At 39.5% G+C, this 18,171-nt stretch overlaps 1 protein-coding gene across 6 annotated transcripts in view; it reads left to right on the forward strand.

Annotated features, from left to right (window-relative positions):
- The window catches only part of LOC100392569 (uncharacterized), a 38,627-nt gene that overhangs the window by 13,445 nt on the left and 7,011 nt on the right, over positions 1-18,171 (forward strand). For 2 of the 6 annotated variants that reach the window (XM_078354919.1, XM_078354923.1), the window contains 6 exons: positions 376-472; positions 6,136-6,233; positions 7,008-7,031; positions 7,140-7,260; positions 9,893-10,150; positions 10,989-11,193. In XM_078354919.1, coding sequence (XP_078211045.1) covers positions 11,007-11,193 — 187 coding nt within the window. In that variant the 5' untranslated portion in view covers positions 376-472; positions 6,136-6,233; positions 7,008-7,031; ... (1 more) ...; positions 9,893-10,150; positions 10,989-11,006. The remainder of the gene's footprint in view (positions 1-375; positions 473-6,135; positions 6,234-7,007; positions 7,032-7,139; positions 7,261-9,892; positions 10,151-10,988; positions 11,194-18,171) is intronic. The other 4 variants (XM_078354924.1, XM_078354922.1, XM_078354920.1 and 1 more) reach the window with 3 other exon arrangements.

An 18,171-nucleotide genomic window follows, 5' to 3' on the forward strand; every position in this document is an offset into this window, starting at 1 on the left:
TGAAAAATGGAAAAAAGAAAAGTTAAATGGTTCTCACACTTTTTAGTGTCAGTTGTATTACTTCAGTGTTTACTTTCTGCTGCTAATTGTTTGTGAAGATGAAGCTCTAGTGGGCTGTCAGAGATGGAGGACCGTTCCTTTGTCCCACTGCTGACAGTAGAGGGTGATGCTGCTGCTGAGGTACTTGACTGCTCTCATTAGGGTGAAATTTAGAATTATGATCACTTGAACGAGTACCTCTTTTTAGATTTTAAATGAAGAGGGCGCTGCTTTTGTCATGTGTGGGTGTGAGATCTAAGGTGAAGTTATTTACCAAAAACACTGCCCCAGGGACGTCATTGATAAAGTAAAACCTATGTGTTTTTCCACTTTCAGGTCCTTCATTCAATGCAGACTGTTTCCTAAGTTTTTACATCAAAATCTGGAAGAGTCAGCTGCTGATCCTCTCCCCAAGAAGATGAAAGATTCTGTGGTGAGACATTTGTGTTGTGTAACGTAGTATAGGAGGGCCTCACCTTTTCAGCAGAGCTCGGGCTCTCAATGGGCCTCTAGGCAGGTGGACATGAGAAGGGCTAGGACAGAAAGAGACACCTCAGCATGTCTCTGGCACACTGAACTATTGAACTGCCTGCAAGGGTGCAGCCCTTCAGAGCATCTTGATGGCGGCCGTTATGCACACATGGCATGGATGCTTAGGTGGCCTTCAGTTGGTTGCAGTTTGCCAGGATAGTCACATGAATCACAGTGAGTCAGTTTTGCCTATTGCTGGCACCAAATAGCAGGTGGGCTCTGCACAAATGAAAGCTTTTCAGATAAACGTTTAGCCAACCTGCCTTCCTGATGTGGTCCACATACAACTTTTCTCCATATCTTCTTCCTGCAGCTCCACACTGAGTTCAGATCACTCTTTCAAAGTTGATATCTGCACAGCCATTACTTGGGGCACTTGGGCTTTAGACTTAGGGCTGGGTCACAGAGAAGTGGGTAACCACACTGGGGAGCACAGGAGAAGAAAAGGAAGAAGGAGGGAGACAGGAAGAATCCTACAGCTATAAAATAATGATGCCGTTTCCTTGTTCATCAGGAATATGGCTCTGGATAGCTTCAAACTTTTTTCTTTTCCTTTTTTTTTTTTGAGATAGTCTTGCTCTGTTGCCAGGTGCCAGGCTGGAGTGCAGTGGTGCGATCTCAGCTCACTGCAACCTCTGCCTCCTGGGTTCAAGCAATTCTGCCTCAGCCTCCTGGGTAGGTGGGACCACAGGCGTGTGCCACCATGCCCAGCTAATATTTTTGTATTTTTAGTAGAGATGGGGTTTCATCATGTTGGCCAAGATGGTCTCAATCTCTTGACCTTGTGATCAACCCACCTTGGCCTCCCAAAGTGCTGGGTTTAGAGGCTTGAGCCACCGCACCTGGCTCAAGCACTCTCTTAGCAAATGTAATTTCTTTGGTATCAACTTACAAACATTCATATGTTAAAAGCCAATGCTCCTTAATTGTGTAAGCTCACATACATCTGAGTATTGAACTTGGAGCTGTCTAATGTCCTTGACTCACACTTTTCCTGGTTTTCTTAGGAATAAGAGATGAAAAGGGAATAATCTATTGATCCAACCAGGACTGTGTCTCATTTGTCCTGATATCCACAGAGCCAGTGCATGGTGTTCTAGTGGGTGCTCAGTACAGTTCATGGAATTTAGACGAGTTTAATTGCAGTCTGCCATTTCAAGGCAATGTATGGACTCACAGCCAACATGAAAGCCTTTAAAAGAAATTCATACTCAGCAGGACAAATCACTTAATATCAGTAAGGGCATAGTTCATGAATTTTAAGAGCAGAGATACATTTAAAAGCAAGTTAAAAGTCAAAGCAGTTGGCCCTGATGAGATGGCAGCCCCAAAAAAAGAAATATTTGACATAAGCCTCGCATCCTCAACCTGACTGCTAATATTTATACCTGGAGACTTACAGGGAGAAGGTCAAACTAACATTCCCACAATACTTTTTGTAAAAGCTGTAGGGTAGCCCAGAGTCTACCCAAAAGTCTCCCCATGAATATCTGAAAAACTATGCCCTTCTGTCTTCCTTGATTTCATGACTAATGAAGATGCATCTCTACTTTCTGATTTATTGTAGCTTTTTAAAAATTTTTAACCTACACATGGAAGTAAGGAACCAGCAGAAACAAGTCTATAACTACTTCAGTTGTTGGAGGTATCAGACACAGATTTTAAAACAACTATTCTTATTCTTGAAGTAAAAGGCAAATTTTAAAATTTATAGGCCATAGAAAATATTTAAAACAATCCAGCAGGTTTGAAAGCCAAATAGAATTTTTGAAACAAGTAAACAAGTGAATCAATTGAATTCTACACCACCACACCACCCCACACATGGGAGATTAGATACATCTGAAGAGAGAATTAGTAAACTGAAAAATAGAGAAGAAAATATTCAGAACATAACACCAATTGACAAAAAAAAATCAAGAAATATGAAAGAGAAATGAAGGATAGATTGAGAAGATTTAATATATATCTAATCAGAATTCCTAGAAAGGCTGAAGCATAATTAATACTTGGTGAGATAATATCTCAAAGTTTACCAGAATTGATCAAAGATACTTATCTTGAGATTCAGGAATTTCAGTGAATCACAAGTAGGGTAAATTGTAGAAGAAAGAATCCACACCAGCCAAGCCATAGAAACTGCAGCATGCCAAGCACATATACCAACTTAAAGCAAGTAAACAGAATGAACAGATTACATTCAAATGAATGACTGCAAGCTCCCTTATTGAGAGCCATCATGGAAGCCAGAAGATAGTTGTTTGATGTACTTAATGATGTGTAAAGAAAGTAACTAAAGTAACTACCAAGCTAGAACTTTACTCCTGCTGAAAGTATCCTTTAAGGATAAAGGCAAAATAAAGTTTAGAAAAAGAAAAGCTCAAAAATCCTCATTACATGTAATCTGAAGATATTTTCAGTAGTAGAAAGTGATCTTGTGGTAAAAGTTTCAGGAGAAAAGACAAAAAGGAAAAGTAATCTTGGCTGGAAGGTCTGATTTGCAAGTGAACAAAAAAAGTTGCAGGTACATTGGCAAATCTGAATAAATATTAGCTGCATAATACCATGATAAATCCGTATAATTGGCTTTAAAATATAAAGTAGGGTAGCTGGGCATGGTGGCACGCACCTGTGGTTTCAGCTACTTGTGAAGCTGAGGCAGAAGAATCCTTTGAACCCAGGTGGCGGAGGTTGCAGTGAGCTGAGATTGTACCACTGCACTCCAGCCTGGTGACAGAGTAAGACTCTATCTCAAAGTATGTAAATAAAGTAAAATTAAAATACATGACTATAATAACATACAAGTTTGGACAAGAAGAGAAATGAACTTCAAGTTGTCAGAGGTCTTAGTAATGTCCAAGAGAAGAATAAAGATATAGATTGAATGTCCCTAATCCAAAACTGCTTCAAAATCTAGAACATTTTGAGCACCAATGTGACGCGCAAGGGGAGTATTTTGGATTTCGATTTTCGGATGAGGGCTTCTCAGCCTGTATAGTGAACTTCAGCTTGTGATAAATTAGATATGCATGTTGGAATGTTTTGTGCAACTACTAAAGGAATAGAAACAAAGCATGTAGGTTCCAATTTCAAACAGAAGGAAAAAATGGAAAACTAAAAATAGAAGTTATTCATAAATAAGAAAATGAAATTGGGCTACTATGTCATACTGTACTTAAAAGCAATTTCAGGTAAATTATAAGCCTAAATATGAGAAAATAATACCTGAAAGCATTTAGGGTCACAATAATGGAAACTTCTTTCATGATATTAGTGTAGGAAATAAGTTTTTAAAAGAACACAAAAGATTTAAATTAATGTAAATTATGACTTGATTTATTATTTTAAATTATACAGAAAAGCTACTAGTGTCTAGATGAATATAAAATTTCTCTAAATCAATGAGAAAACCATATGTCTCCATTGAAAATAGTTGCAGAAGAATTGCACATACACTTCACAATTGAGGAAATATAAATGGCTAAAAGGCGTGAATATATGGTCAACTTCATTAATTATCAGAAAACTCCAAATGGAAATCACACTTACTGTTTCAAAACTACCATACCAAGAAAAGTAAAGTGCTCACAATATTAAGTGGTGAGAAGTGTAGAGCAAGGTAATTCTCATGTATTGCTGGTGGGAGTGTGAACTAGTATACACATATTGGAAAAAAGTTTGGTTATATAAAAGTTTAAGACATGAGTAGACTGCACCCAGCAGTTCTACTCCCAAGTACTTTTCTGGAGCAAATCTTGCACATTTGCACTAAAATACATGTATAAAGTTGTTCATAATAGCACTTGTTCATGGAAATGCCAAATGAGTAGTCCGTAGCAAAGGAAATGAACTTACAGCTAAATGCAATTCATGGGTAATCTTAACCACATAATGGTGAGCAAAGGAAACATAACACAAAATAATGCATATAGTATGGTACAATATTTTGGGTAAACATGGACAAAATTAAATCGGTTACAGTTGAATATTTAAGTCCTAAGTAGTGAAATCATTTTTTTTTAAGCAGGAAAATGATTTTCACCAGTCAGGTTTGTTTATGGGAACCTCCAGGAGGGGAAAGAAGGATTGTGATCAGACAGCCACATGCAAAAAGCATCTAGAATGCTGGAAATGTTAGATATATTGAATTAGTTGGTGGTTACAGAGGTGTTCACTTTATACTTATTAAATTGTGCATACTTATATATACTTTATGGTTACCTGTGTCACATTTTAAAAATATAAAAAATTTTTTTAAAAAATTAAAATCAAACATTTATCCAAAATATATAGAGAAATGAGTTTTTCAGGCTTAGGATTCATAAAATAAATAACACATATACAATACCCCGAGTTAGATTTAAGAATGTAAAAATATTAAACTTGTATTAAAAAAGGTAATAAATAATTTGGTACAATACTTATGGCAAACTTAGCAAAATTAAATATCTCTCTAATATCAACAATCCTAATGATTTGATTTTTAAAACCCTATAGGCAAATTATATGTGTATCATTTGTATATAACTATATAAAAATACATATATATCTGAGCTCCAAAATGAAGCCATTTGAAATTTTATATAACATTGAGGAACAAATTAAGTAAATGTATAAAATAATTATCCTTTTTATAAATTAATGCAAATTAAAACTAGTTGGCATTTTTTTGTACACACCATTAGCACTGGGAAAATTAGTGATGGTGCCAATTGTGTCAAGATGCAATCTTGTAGACGTCATTTGTATTTATGTAAATTATCATCTGGAAAAGCATAATTTATCAAGGATCATAAAATGTTTACAACCTATGATAGAGTAAATCTATTTGTTAGAGTTTTTCTAGGAAATCAATTCAAATTATGAAAAAAGTTTTAGGTACATAAAGATAATGATCTCAGCATAATTCATCATGATAAACAATGGAAGGCAACCTAATAGTAACAGTCAAGGGATATTTGCAATAACTATATATTTCATTAAATTTCATTCACTAAATTAATGTTTTGAGCAATCACATGGCATCATATGTGTGTATATGTGTATGACATCACAAGATAGAAAATTATTTAGTCACTAAATATTAGTGAGCCTATACAATTTTATCTATATATGTATGCATGTGTGTGTTATATATTTATTAGATAGTATGGTAGAAAAGATAGAAAATTGTTTGCACACTAAGATTAGACCCTTATGAAATATGGATAGAAATACTCATATACATAAGGATTATAGCTAGAGCCATGGTTTAACATCCACAGAAAAATAGAGGCTTGGGAAACACAAAAATGCAAATACTGTTAATGTCAGGCTATAATCATTGTGAATGATTTTTCCCTCTTATATATGTTTTAGGGTGCTTCAGTGTTATTGTTATTCTATAATAGAAAATTAACAATAAAAATTACAAAGATCTAAATTTGCGATTTTTTCCATCTTGCAGAACATTCCCTTTCACATTCATTTTTGTAAGACCTAACAGTACAATTTACTATTAAGACATAGGATATTTATTTGTTTGTTTGTTTATTTATCTTAGAGGGGGTCTTGTTCTGTCACCAGGCTGGAGTGCACTGGCCCAATCTTGGCTTCCTGCAACCTCCACCTCCTGAGTTCAAGTGATTCTTCCTCCTCAGCCTCTGGAGTATCTGGGACCCCAGGCAAGTGCCACCGAGCTTGGCTAATATTTTTATATTTTTAGTAGAGACGAGGTTTCACCATGTTGGCCAGGGTGGTCTTGATCTCTTGACCTCGTGATCCATCGGTCTTGGCCTCCCAAAGTGCTGGGATTACAGGACTGAGCCAGCTCACCCAGCCTTTATTTACTTATTTACAAAGTTTCTGATTTATTTACTTAGAGACAGGAAGGCCAGCTTGCATTTATTTATTTATGTTTTAATTAATTTATTTAATTATTTTTACCTTTTTTTTAAAAAATAGACACAAGGATTGTTTCACCATCTCGGCCAGGCTGGTCTCAATGTCCTGACCTCAGGTGATACAGCCAGCTCAGGCTCCCAATGGGTGGGGTATTAAAAACATGAGCCACCAAGTGGGGCTGCTTATTTATTGATTTATTTATCTATTGATTTATTTGGAGGCAGACTTGCAGTTATTTATTTATTTATTTGCTGGCGTAGTAATGGAGAAGCAGGCCGAATTTATTTATTTATATATTTATTTAAGTATTTGGAGGCAGACTTGGATTTATGTATTTATCTAGCTTGCTAGCTGATTATTTAGAGGCAGGCTCACATTTACTCATTTATTTTATTTAGACCCAGGCTCACAACATTATTTTTATACTTATGTATTTGTGTGCAGGCTTGCATTTATTCATTTTCTTAACTATCTGTATAATGATTTAGAGGCAGTCTTGCATGTATTTACTTATTTATTTGTTATTTACTTTTCTTTCTTTTTTTCATTTAAAGTTGGGGTTTCACCATATTTGTCAGGTGGGTCATGAACTCTCGCCCTCAGGTGATCCGCCCTCCTTTGCCTCCAAAGTGCTTGGATAACAGGCATGAGCCACTATGACTGGCTGATTTGTTTATTTATTTTAGACGGATTCTGGCTTTGTCACCAGGCTGGAGTGCGCTGGCCCAATCTTGGCTTACTGCAGCCTCCACCTCCTGGGTTCAAGCGATTCTTCCTCCTCAGCCTCTGGAGTATCTGGGACCACAGGTAAGTGCCATTGTGCCTGCCTAATATTTTTCTATTTTTATTAGAGGCGAGGTTTCACCATGTTGGCCAGGATGGTCTTGATCGCTTGACCTTGTGATCTGCCCGTCTCTGCCTCCCAAGGTGCTGGGATTACAGGCTCCTGCCATGATGCCTGGCTAATTTATTGTATTTTTAGTACAGATGGGGTTTCACCATGTTGTCCGGGCTGGTCTGAAAGTTGTGACCTTAGGTGATCCACCCATCTCGGCCTTTGAACATGCTAGGATTACAGGCATGAGCCAGGCAGTTTTCTAAGTTGTAAAATTATACTATTTACCCCTAGCACCAAGATTGTAGTCTCAATATAGTCTCAAAATACCATTGCCCAATGAAAGAAAAGAAGCCTTCTTGGAGAAAGTGCTGATTTTAGGTCTAGGCCAGAAATGTGTAAGGAGCCTGGAACATATTGTCACTCCGGATAGCAAAGAATCCATCAAAGATTATTAGGATGATTTCAACATGTCTGAAGGGCCAATCTGAAGGGACTCCTAGCCAAAGATAGGACATTTTATACATTAATAAGGATAATAGTTGCAGTGAATTGAGATATATCAGATATGTTTGAATATCTGCATTCATAATGATCCTTTTGAAAAAATAAAAGTGGACTGGCACAGTTCCTCATGCCTGTAATTTCAACACTCCAGGAGGCTGAGTTAGGAGGATCACTTCATCCAGCAGTTCAAGACCAGCCTGTGCAACATAGGGGGACTCTGTCTCTACAAAACATTTTTTAAATTACTCAAGTATGAGGGCATGTGTCTTTGGTCCCAGCTACTCAGAAAGCTGAGATGGGAGGGTCACCTGAGCCTAGAAGTTTGAGGCTATAGTGGCATGACTGCTTCTCTGCATACCAGCCTGGGCAACAGAGCTAGACCCTCCCTGTCTATAAATAAATACAAGTGGTCACCATTGAAGGATATAAATGAAACAGCCCATCATTTTGAAAAATGGTTAAGCGGAAGAAATCAAGCCATGAACTGGCATTTTCTATATAAGTTGTACAAGTGAGTAACACAGTTTATTAGAAGCAGCATCTCTTTTTTACATCTGCTTCATTTTTTTCTTCATGCAAGGCCCTTCAGGTAGCAGTATCTCTTTCTGGAAGTATGGCAGCTCATAAATGAAGAAGGACTGATACAATAATACCTTCATTGTTCAATCCATAATTGATCAATGGCCATTAACATCACCAATTAAAAAAAAAGATGTCCAGAAACTACACAACTCCTCCCAGAAGAAACTAGCACAGTCTTTGCCCTGACCCTCAAGTCCAACCTGAATCTCACCACGTCTTTAGATCAAACTACTAATTTATCAAAGCTAGAACAAAGTGAAGAGCAAGTTAACCAACATCACAAGATACAATTAGCAAAATTTACAGTATGAGAAACAGCATAATAAGAACACACTTAGCGTAATCCAAACTATGGGGAAATGACCTGATTTATTCAATAAATGGACTGCAAGGGACAGCACAGAGATCAAAGTGGGAAGTTGTCAGGATCAAGAAAACCCTAAGAGGTGACTCAAACAATCCCAAGGAGAGACTTTATTTGGATCCTGATTCATACAATAAATACATGAAATGACTAGAAATTTGGAGCTAGGAGGAGAGTTGACTGTGATAAAGAGCAATGGTGTGAGATGGTTGGTTGATGATGGTATTGGGATTATTATATTTTTTAAAGAGTTCTTGTCTCCGGGCATGGCGCTTCACACCTATAATCTTAGTAGTGTGGGAGGTCAAGATGGGAAGAGCCTTTGAATCCAGGAATTCTAGACCAGCCTGGGCAACATAGCAAGACCCTGTCTCTACTAAAATACAAATACAAAAATTAGCTTGGCATGGTGGTGTGAGTCTGTAGTTGCAGCTACTCAGGAAGCTGAGGCAGGAGAGGCCACAGTGAACCAAGATCATGCCACTGAACTCCACCCTGGTTGAGAGAGACCTTGTCTTGAAAGAACAAGAATCATATCTTTTACAGACATATACCAAGAGAGTCAGGGAGGAAATTATATGATGTGTGGGATTTGCTATAAAATCATGAGAGGGAGAGGAGAAGCATGTAGGAGTATACATGTAACGAGATTGGCCATCAGATAACAAGTATCTGAATCTGCTGCCGAGTAGGTGAAAGTCACCACACTAGCCTCTTGTTCCAAAAAGCTTGAATAGAAAGTTTGCGTAAAAATCCACTTCATGGATTTGTAACAAGCATTGAATAAGATCCTGTATACAGAGTGTTTTATCACCATGGCTTGCAGGTAGTCAGCACACAAACATTGTTTTTAGTTTTGTATAGTCCCTGTCCATTAATCACACCCACAAAAGGTATGTCGTTCACACCAAGAGCTCTGGCCCATGGACCTTTGTCCACTTGGTGGTAATTTATTGGAATTTGAGGTTTAGAATGAGGAAATACCAGCCTTCAAAGCCCCAGGCCTACTATGAAATAGCAAAGCCAATGGTCCCAGATGCCTTCGTAGCACACCTAGTAAGTAGGACCATTTTTCTCTCACCTTGTAGGCACACTTGAGTTCATTCACTCATTTTTCATTCATTTCTCATATGCCATGTGTTGGGTACTAGGGATCCGTAATACAGTTGGCCCCTAATTGAATGGAAGCATCACTTTCAAAGCATCACTGCAGGATGAGTATTTTGTGTCAAGTGGATTCAAGGGACAGTGTGAAGGATCCATGGCCTCAGTCGTGAAGACCCTCCCAAGAGCCAACCATCCTGGGCACATATAAATGAGTGGAGACATGGAACTCACCCTTACAAGGCCTAGAACCTGACAGAGCATACAAGACTGAAGCCCAAATAACCAAGAACAGGAAGCTGAAGGTGAGAGGTGGGCCCCAAAGGATTCTGTGAAAATCCTGTGTGTTTGTGGATTTATCATGCCGAACGAAACCTTTGTTTTTATTCACAGGTTAGATACACTCTCTATATAGAATCTATGAAGGGACATTTCTGGGTTTTCTGAGGCCTATGGTGAAAAATGGAGTATCTCCGGCCACTCAGGATGAATAATGCAGTCACCAAGAGGGGCAGGGTGGCCACAGGTGGCCAGCAGCAGGGATGGGCATTGTGAGCCTTTGGGTGGGGTTGTGGGAAGTGGCATTGTGAGCCACTGGCCTGACTTTGTTGTTTCCTGGTAACCAGGTGACATAGGAGGCTTTGTGGGTAACAGGCATCAGCCAGGGCCAGCAGCCTTCAGTCGGAAACTGGTAGTGGGAGGAGGAGGAGCTCCGACTACTCTAACGGAAGTGTTTGTGCCCTTGTGGCTTGCTCTGTTGCTTTGCTTTTTCTTTCTTTGCCTTTTTTAATTTTATTTTTCTTTTGTGTGTTGCTTGTTTTTTTTGTTGTTGTTTATTTTGTTTGTTGCTTTGTTTTTTTTTCTTTTTCATTTTCGTATTGTGGTTACATGTGAAGAACATGCAAGGTTGTTGAATAGGTACACACGTGGCAGTGTGATGTGCTGTCTTCCTCCCCATCACCTATATCTGGCATTTCTCCCCATGCTATCTTTCCCCAACTCCCCACCCCCTGCTGTCCCTCCCCTATTTCCCCACAATAGACCCCAGTGTGTAGTGCTCCCCTCCCTGTGTCCACGTGTTCTCATTGTTCTTTTTTGTGTTTTTTTTTTTTTCTGATTTTGTGCATTGCTTTGTTTTTAAAGTCCCCTTATAGGTCACCTATGGGGAATTGCCTAGGCCCCAGGGCTGGCCTCATTTGTGCCTGGTGCCGGGAGGCAGTGGCATCATGTTGTGGGACTCAGTCTGTGGCAGCTACACCACCAGAATCCACGACTGCAGAGCCTGCCATTTTACATCCCGGAGTGGTGGAGGTCCAGCACGTGCAGCCCAAGTCAAAGCGGCGCAAAGGTAAAGAAGCCACAGGTGCCATTTTCTTTCTGGCCGCCACCTCCCTCACCTCCTTCCCATCCCCTCACTCCAGAGACATCCTCAGCTCTCAGCTCCCTCCTGCCTATAGCCAGCTTTCCCAGGGCTGGGCATGGGGGACAAAGGCTAGTCCTGCCTCTTGTCTTTGTTGTTGAGCCTTCTTGCTTGAGGCATTTGGGGTCTAGTCTTTCCCTTTCCCCAGTGAAAATTCAGATACTCCAGTTTTGGAGTCTCCATCCCATTCTCTAGCCTTACCTATCCAGCTACTATGGTACCTCAGTGAAGGAGCCGGTTAAAGGCCCAATCATTTCTTTTCTCCTATTCGATAAGGAAGCTAATAATTGGGAAAATTCAGACTCAAATATTTGGAAAGTTCTTAAATTTAAAATAGAGCTATGGAAGAGATTATATGGTGTTCTTAAGAGATGGTTTGAAGTCACCTTGACAGAAGCAGCTTTACTTCTTCCAATTGTAATTTGAAAACCAAAGGAAAAATTGAGGGACATGCTTAAAATGACTGCAAAAGATATGAAATGTTACTGCCAGAGCTGTAGAAAAGTTGTTTTTGCTGTGGTTTTACCCAAAGTTTAGCCCTGGAGCTCTGATTACTTAAAAATTCCCACTTTGATGTGAATGTCTCTTCGGCACTACTCCAGTAACTTCATGGGCTTTACCTCCTTACCTTCTGAAAGACAGGTAGAGGTAGCTCATGGTTACAGCTTCCAAAAGAGATGAAATGAGTTTCGACTTGAATTTGTAAGGTAAAGACTTGAGAGTTAGAAGGCCGGACTCTGCCTGTGGAAAAGAGTTTGTTTTCATGGCTCCCCTTCCTACAGGATGGGAAAGGGGAGGAGAGAGGAAGCATTTCATTTTTTTGCTGTGGTCAAATTGAAGACAAAAACTAACACTTGTAAGACAGGAGAGGAGCATTTAGTTACAAAATCAGTCAAACATTTGTGTATCACTACATTTGTTGAGCAAATGAAAGCTACCAGACTCAGAAAACCAGAGATGCTAATGGAACTGACATTAGTAACCAGGGTTTTCTACTGAGTTCAGCACCCAGGGCGACTTCCAATAACAACCACCCTTCCCTCCACACAGTTTTCTCATGATTGGAAAGCTCAGGCAGCCCAGGATGAATAATGCAGTCACATGGGGGGAATGGTGACCATAGGTGGGCAGCAGCAGGGATGGGCATTGTGAGCCATTGGGTGGGGCTGTGGGGCAGGGCATTGTGAGCCATTGGGTGGGGCTCTGGGGCAGGGCATTGAGAGCCAGTAGCCTGACTTGGTTGTTTCCTGCTAACCAGGTGACATAGGCTTTTGGGGTGACAGGCATCAGCTAGGGCCAGCAGCCTTCAGTCTAAAATCCTTTAGGATTTTAGAAATAGATGAATCTAGCAACAGATAATTCTGGGTAACCAGTTCCTTGAACAAAGACTAAGTCCACTGAAATAGAAAACATTATATCATAAAGACATAAAAATATGATCAGCTCATTTCTTTCATTTTAATGGCAGAGATTTTATTAGTATGTAGAAAATGTCTTACAGGTCTTGTGTTTAAACTTCAGTTTGGCTCTTACCTTATTTCACAGAATAATTAAGCCTCATGATGGGTGTGCCTTTGTAACAAGGAAGTGCTGTACTCCCTTTTCCGAGTATTGAAAAATTGTGAAAGAGTAAATAATTATGAGACTTAATAGATTGTACCTTATACACAAAGCATGCAAGTACCTGTGGAAACTCCTTGCTTGGTGGTGTATAGTAAGCCTCTGTGTGATATTCTGTCTGATTTGGCAGATGAGGTAGTGAGAGAACAAAGTGAGCCTTTTCCTTATTCTTTAGGATGTAAAACATGTTTTCCTGTACATCTTACTGGAATCTTCCAAATACAAATAAGGCCTGTGTATATTCTAGCTATGTTGCTGATGCAGAAGGGAAGGCTTAGAGATCTGAAGGGACTGTGTGAGACGGCTGCTGAACAGGACTGAGGTTCTAAGTCATCAAAGTAGACATTGGAGGTCGTAGTGATGCCAAACTCAGTTCTTAAAGAACTTGACAGACTCCAGAATGTCTTATATTTTAAGGTCTACCCATAACATAGACCTCTCTTAGAACTTACTTTCATCTTGATTAGTTCCTTTTGCATCTTATTTTACACATTTACCTCTCCGTTTTTCCTCCTAAAGAGATGGGTCCTCACTGTGGGCACAGAGCCCAGGCTTCTGACTCCTGGCCTGGGCTCAAGCACTCCTGCTGCCTCAGCCTGTAGGAAAGCTGACAATACAGGCATGTGCCATCTCTCCTGGCTCTACCTTCTGTCCGTACATTTATTAAAATGGATAAGGACAAAAATAGGGGTGACAAAATGGCCTACATTTACCAGTCAAATCAACAGTTTAATAAATGTGGAAGAGTTTCATCTGCTAACTGATTTGAAGCTGAGAATGCCCTGGTCAGGAGAAAGGAGAAGCTGGCAGGAGGGCAAGCAAGGCCCCGAGTAAGAAGTGTTAAGTCAGAGCAGTTGAAGAAAAAATAGTTCGTAAGCACAGAATTTACCATCTTATGTGTATGTGCATGACAGTAAGTTTCTATATGTCTCTTCAAACGTGTTTTTGTTGTATTCAGTAAAGGGATAACAGAAACCTCAATTTCAGTGTTCATTCTTTGGCCAGGCACAGTGGCTCATGCCTGTCATCCCAGCATTTTGGGAGGCCGAGGTGGGCGGATTACCTGAGGTCAGGAGTTTGGGACCAGCCTGGCCAATATGATGCAACCCCTTCTCTACTAAGTATACAAAAAGTTAGCCAGGCATGGTGGCACATACCTGTAATCCCAGCTACCTGGGAGGCTGAGGCAGGAGAATCACTTGAATCTGGGAGTTGCAGGTTGCAGTGAGCCGAGATCGCGCCAGTACACTCCAGCCTGGCTGGGCAAATAAAATGAAAGAAACATGTTCAGAACACTCAATATAAAGTATAGACACATTCAAAGTTTGTTGTTAATATCTTTATTTCAGAAAATTGTGTATCACTTTTCTTGGAAAATGATAAATTCCTAGTTAGATGTGAAACATTTTAGCCTTTCTATAATGACGAGTTGAATTCTTTTGGTAACTTAGACAAATATCACAGCAACCAGTGCTCCAACCATTCTGTGGCACATTAAGCAGTCATTTAAAGGCATCAGGCAGAGCAGGGTGCACTGCTGTAGAAAGACATCCTGGAGTGCTCTCTAGGTGGCAAGTCCTGTTTCAGGAACTTATGCCATAAATAATGCTCTGCTTCATTGTTCTCTTCTGAAATATTTCAAAAGAACATTGTGTCTTGAAGCCTTATCAACGAGAAGCTCTAAGAACCCAGTTTAGATCTCAGACTCAAACATATTTTGTCCTATCATGCCTTTATTTAGCAGTATATCTAATAAGACTAGGGGTAATATAAGTAACAGATTAAGATAGTAGGAGCTCATTATCCAATTTTATCACTACCCATTGACTTTTCATGCAGCCTTTTGTGTTCTTACCATAGGAATGCTGCTGGTTTGTTGGCTCTCTCAAGTGAGGGGTCAGGGAAGGGAAAGCATGGGCATATGATGTAGAGACCTCTGAGCAGCAGGTCTTTCAGCTTTCTAGTACCTATTTTGAACCCTCCTTTTAAAATAACTATCAGTATGTTTCATGTAAAAGATGTAGAAAATAAAGAAAAGTTATTTATTACACTCAGAATACCCATAGATCACTTGTGTTACAGTTTGAGCACTGTTTTTCTGGAAATTATTGCTATGCATTTGAATATAATATTTTATTTCACAAACTTTTTTGTAAAATAAAACTTTCTGATTATTTTATATGTGCTGCCTTGTAACTTTTACTTAAAGCAGTGAGATAATGGCATAAGTTTCTCAAACAGTACTTGACACCCAGAGAGCACTCCAGGATGTCTTTGCCTGCCAGGGCACCCTGCTCTACCTGATGACTTTGAATAACTGCTTAGTGTACTACGGACTGGTTAAAGCACTATTTATTTACCTACCCCTTGCGATTGGCCGTGTTTTTTCGTAAAGTCAGAAACAGTCCTGTCATGTTTGATTCAGAACACACATAAAGCACATTTTGATGACAGGTGCGTGATATCTCGTTATAAAATTCAGATAATATATTTTGTCTAGTGACATAATTAAACTGATGAAATGAGTCACTTTGTATTTAAGGTATTTTAGTTTTAAATATACTTGTGTCAAACTGCAGTTACCATTGACTTTTAGACATTAACATTCTTCATTTATATTTTTGTGGATCTTGATAGCGTGTGTCTTTAATTCTAAATAGCTACCAGTTTTAAAAATCTGATGCTGTCTTAGATGATAAAACAAAAGACAACTTTAGCAGATCTGGGAGAATTGGGAGAAACTTAACTAGTTTGGGGTAAAATGAAATATATGTATTGAGCAGTTTTAAATGGCCAACAGTGGAACACAACAGAGAGCCCCATTCTAAGTCTGACCCTTACATTCGATAGGGAAGTAAGGGCAGCCAGCACATGAATACTCAAGAATGGCAGGTGGTGACGTGCTGGGAAGAAAGTAAAGCAGGGTAATGGATTAAAGAGGAGGGCAGTTTGATGGAGGGTTGGCACTAAGAGCAGGATGTTCTCTTTAAGTGACATGTGAACAGTCTTAAAAGTGAAATGGGCTGGGTATAGTTGCCCCCACCTTTAATCCCAGTACTTTGGAAAGCCAGGATGAGGGGATTCCTTGAGGCTGGAAGTTTAAGACCAGCCTGGCCAACACAGATACACCCCATCTTTAGTTTTAAAAATAAAAAAGTGAGGGGAACCCTGTGAGCATAATGGGAGAGGGCTTCCAGAGAGGGATATCTGCTTTGGAATTCCTGAAATTGAAACAAAGTTTTGATTTGAAACTTTGAAACAAAGTTTTAGGCAAAGGAGGGAAAGACACAATGGTGGCTGCAGCAGAGTAAAAGGATGCTGGGATGAATAAGGTGGGTGAAGGCCTTGTACATGTAGTGAACACTCACAGAAAAGATGGACTTCAGTTGAGATGGAAAACCACTGGAGGATTATAGCCCAGGATTACTGTTAATTCTCTAAGAAAAAGACTGAGCAGCAGCTCTGTGAATATGCTGTAATACAGGCAAGGGTGGAAGCAGGAAGAGCAGCTAGGAGACTGGTGGAGTGGTTCAGGTGAGAGCCGACAGTGAAGAGAAAAACAACAATGACCTGAAAGAGGCGGACTTGAGAAAAATCAAGTGACACTAAAAGTGGATAATAAAGTGGTAAATAGACAAGTCACAGAAAAAGAAATGCAGGTGATTTTTAAACACATCTTCACTCATAAAAGAAAGGCAAATGACAGCTCTACTGCAGGGTCTCTCCTATTGAGGAAAATCCCAAAACCATGGCAGAACGTTCCTTGGTGTGGCTGTGAGGAAAGTTGCATTCATGTATTGCTGGTAGAAATGCAAAAAGACTCAACTCCATGAAGGGGAATTTGGCACAATCTCACAACTGTGAAAATGCATTTGAACCAGACATTCTACTTTGAGGAATTTTATTCTGAAGTTATGCTCCATAAATATAAAACAAACTATTTGCAAAGTTCTTGTTGCATTATTTTCAATAGTTAAATATTGGAAATAACTGACATGCCTAGTAAGGGACTAGTAAAATAAGCTGGTACTTGTACATAAAGGAGAAGTATGGAGCTGTGAAAAAGAGTAAGATGTCTTTTTATTGCTGTGGAGTGATTCCCAAGATAGGGTACGCAGAAAAGCCAAAAGGAGAACATGCGGTAATATACATGAAAGAAAGCAGGAGAAATAATGTGTATTTCATTATTTAAAAGTAAAAGACAACGTTGGGGAAGTCTTGATGACCTGTGACAGTTTTCTCCTAACTTCACTGGGTAGCCAAAGTGCATAGTTTCTCAAAACATTATTTTGCTATGGGTTCTGCAAAGGATGTTAAGTGTGCACTTTTCGCCTTTGAGTTAGAAAGCTTTGGTTTGTAATCTATTGTGCCTTGTGTAGTATACAGACTGCTCTTTGATTTTATGGCATATAAAACTAGAATCTATAAAAAGGCATGCATATGGCCTGCTTTAAATACTACCTTGTCTAAAAAACTTTCTTTTAGCTTACTAAAGCAATTAAGCCTCAGGATGAAAACAGCAATATTAGTTAATGAGAAACAAAATGGGGATACTTGTAACACAGTAATGCTTTTTATTTTGAAGAGACAGGGTCTTGCTTTGTTACCCCGGCTGGAGTGCAGTGGTGTGATCATAGCTCACTGCAGCCTCAATCTTCTAGGCTCAGATGATCTTCCCACAACAGGTTTCCATGTAGCTAGGGATACAAGGGCTCACCACCACATCTGATGACATTTAGAAGCTTTTTGTAGAATTGAGGTCTCACTGTGTTGCCCAGGTTGGTCTTAAACTTCTGACCTTAAGCTAATCCTCCTGCCTCAGCCTCTAAAAATGTCAGGATTATAGCCGTGGGCCAGCACACCTAGCCCAGTAATGTTTCTAAAAAGTCTGAAAAAAATAAGTTAAATATTATTAAGAAATATATAAAAAGATAAACATATAGTATGGTATATGAAATGTCACAGTTCAGTCATGGTCACTACAACAGTGATTAAAATATCCAACAGTTGAGGCAAGTCTGAGAACTGAGAGGGACATACAGGATTGGTTTGGAAGCCAGAATTAGGATTGTCAGAGCTGGGAAAGCAGAAGCAAGGCAAGAATGTGCCCAGGATTGGGGTATGGAGCAGCCCCGTGGTATGCCACGTGCACAGGAGCGTGGCACGCAGCAGCTCCATAGTATGCCATGTTCACAGGAGCGTGGCACGCAGCAGCAGCTCCATGGTATGCCGTGTGTTATTTTTTACATCAGGCCAGCTCTAGCCCAGCAGATGAGAATCACCTGA

Source organism: Callithrix jacchus, chromosome 17 (assembly GCF_049354715.1).
Source record: "Callithrix jacchus isolate 240 chromosome 17, calJac240_pri, whole genome shotgun sequence".
Lineage (NCBI taxonomy): Eukaryota > Metazoa > Chordata > Mammalia > Primates > Cebidae > Callithrix > Callithrix jacchus.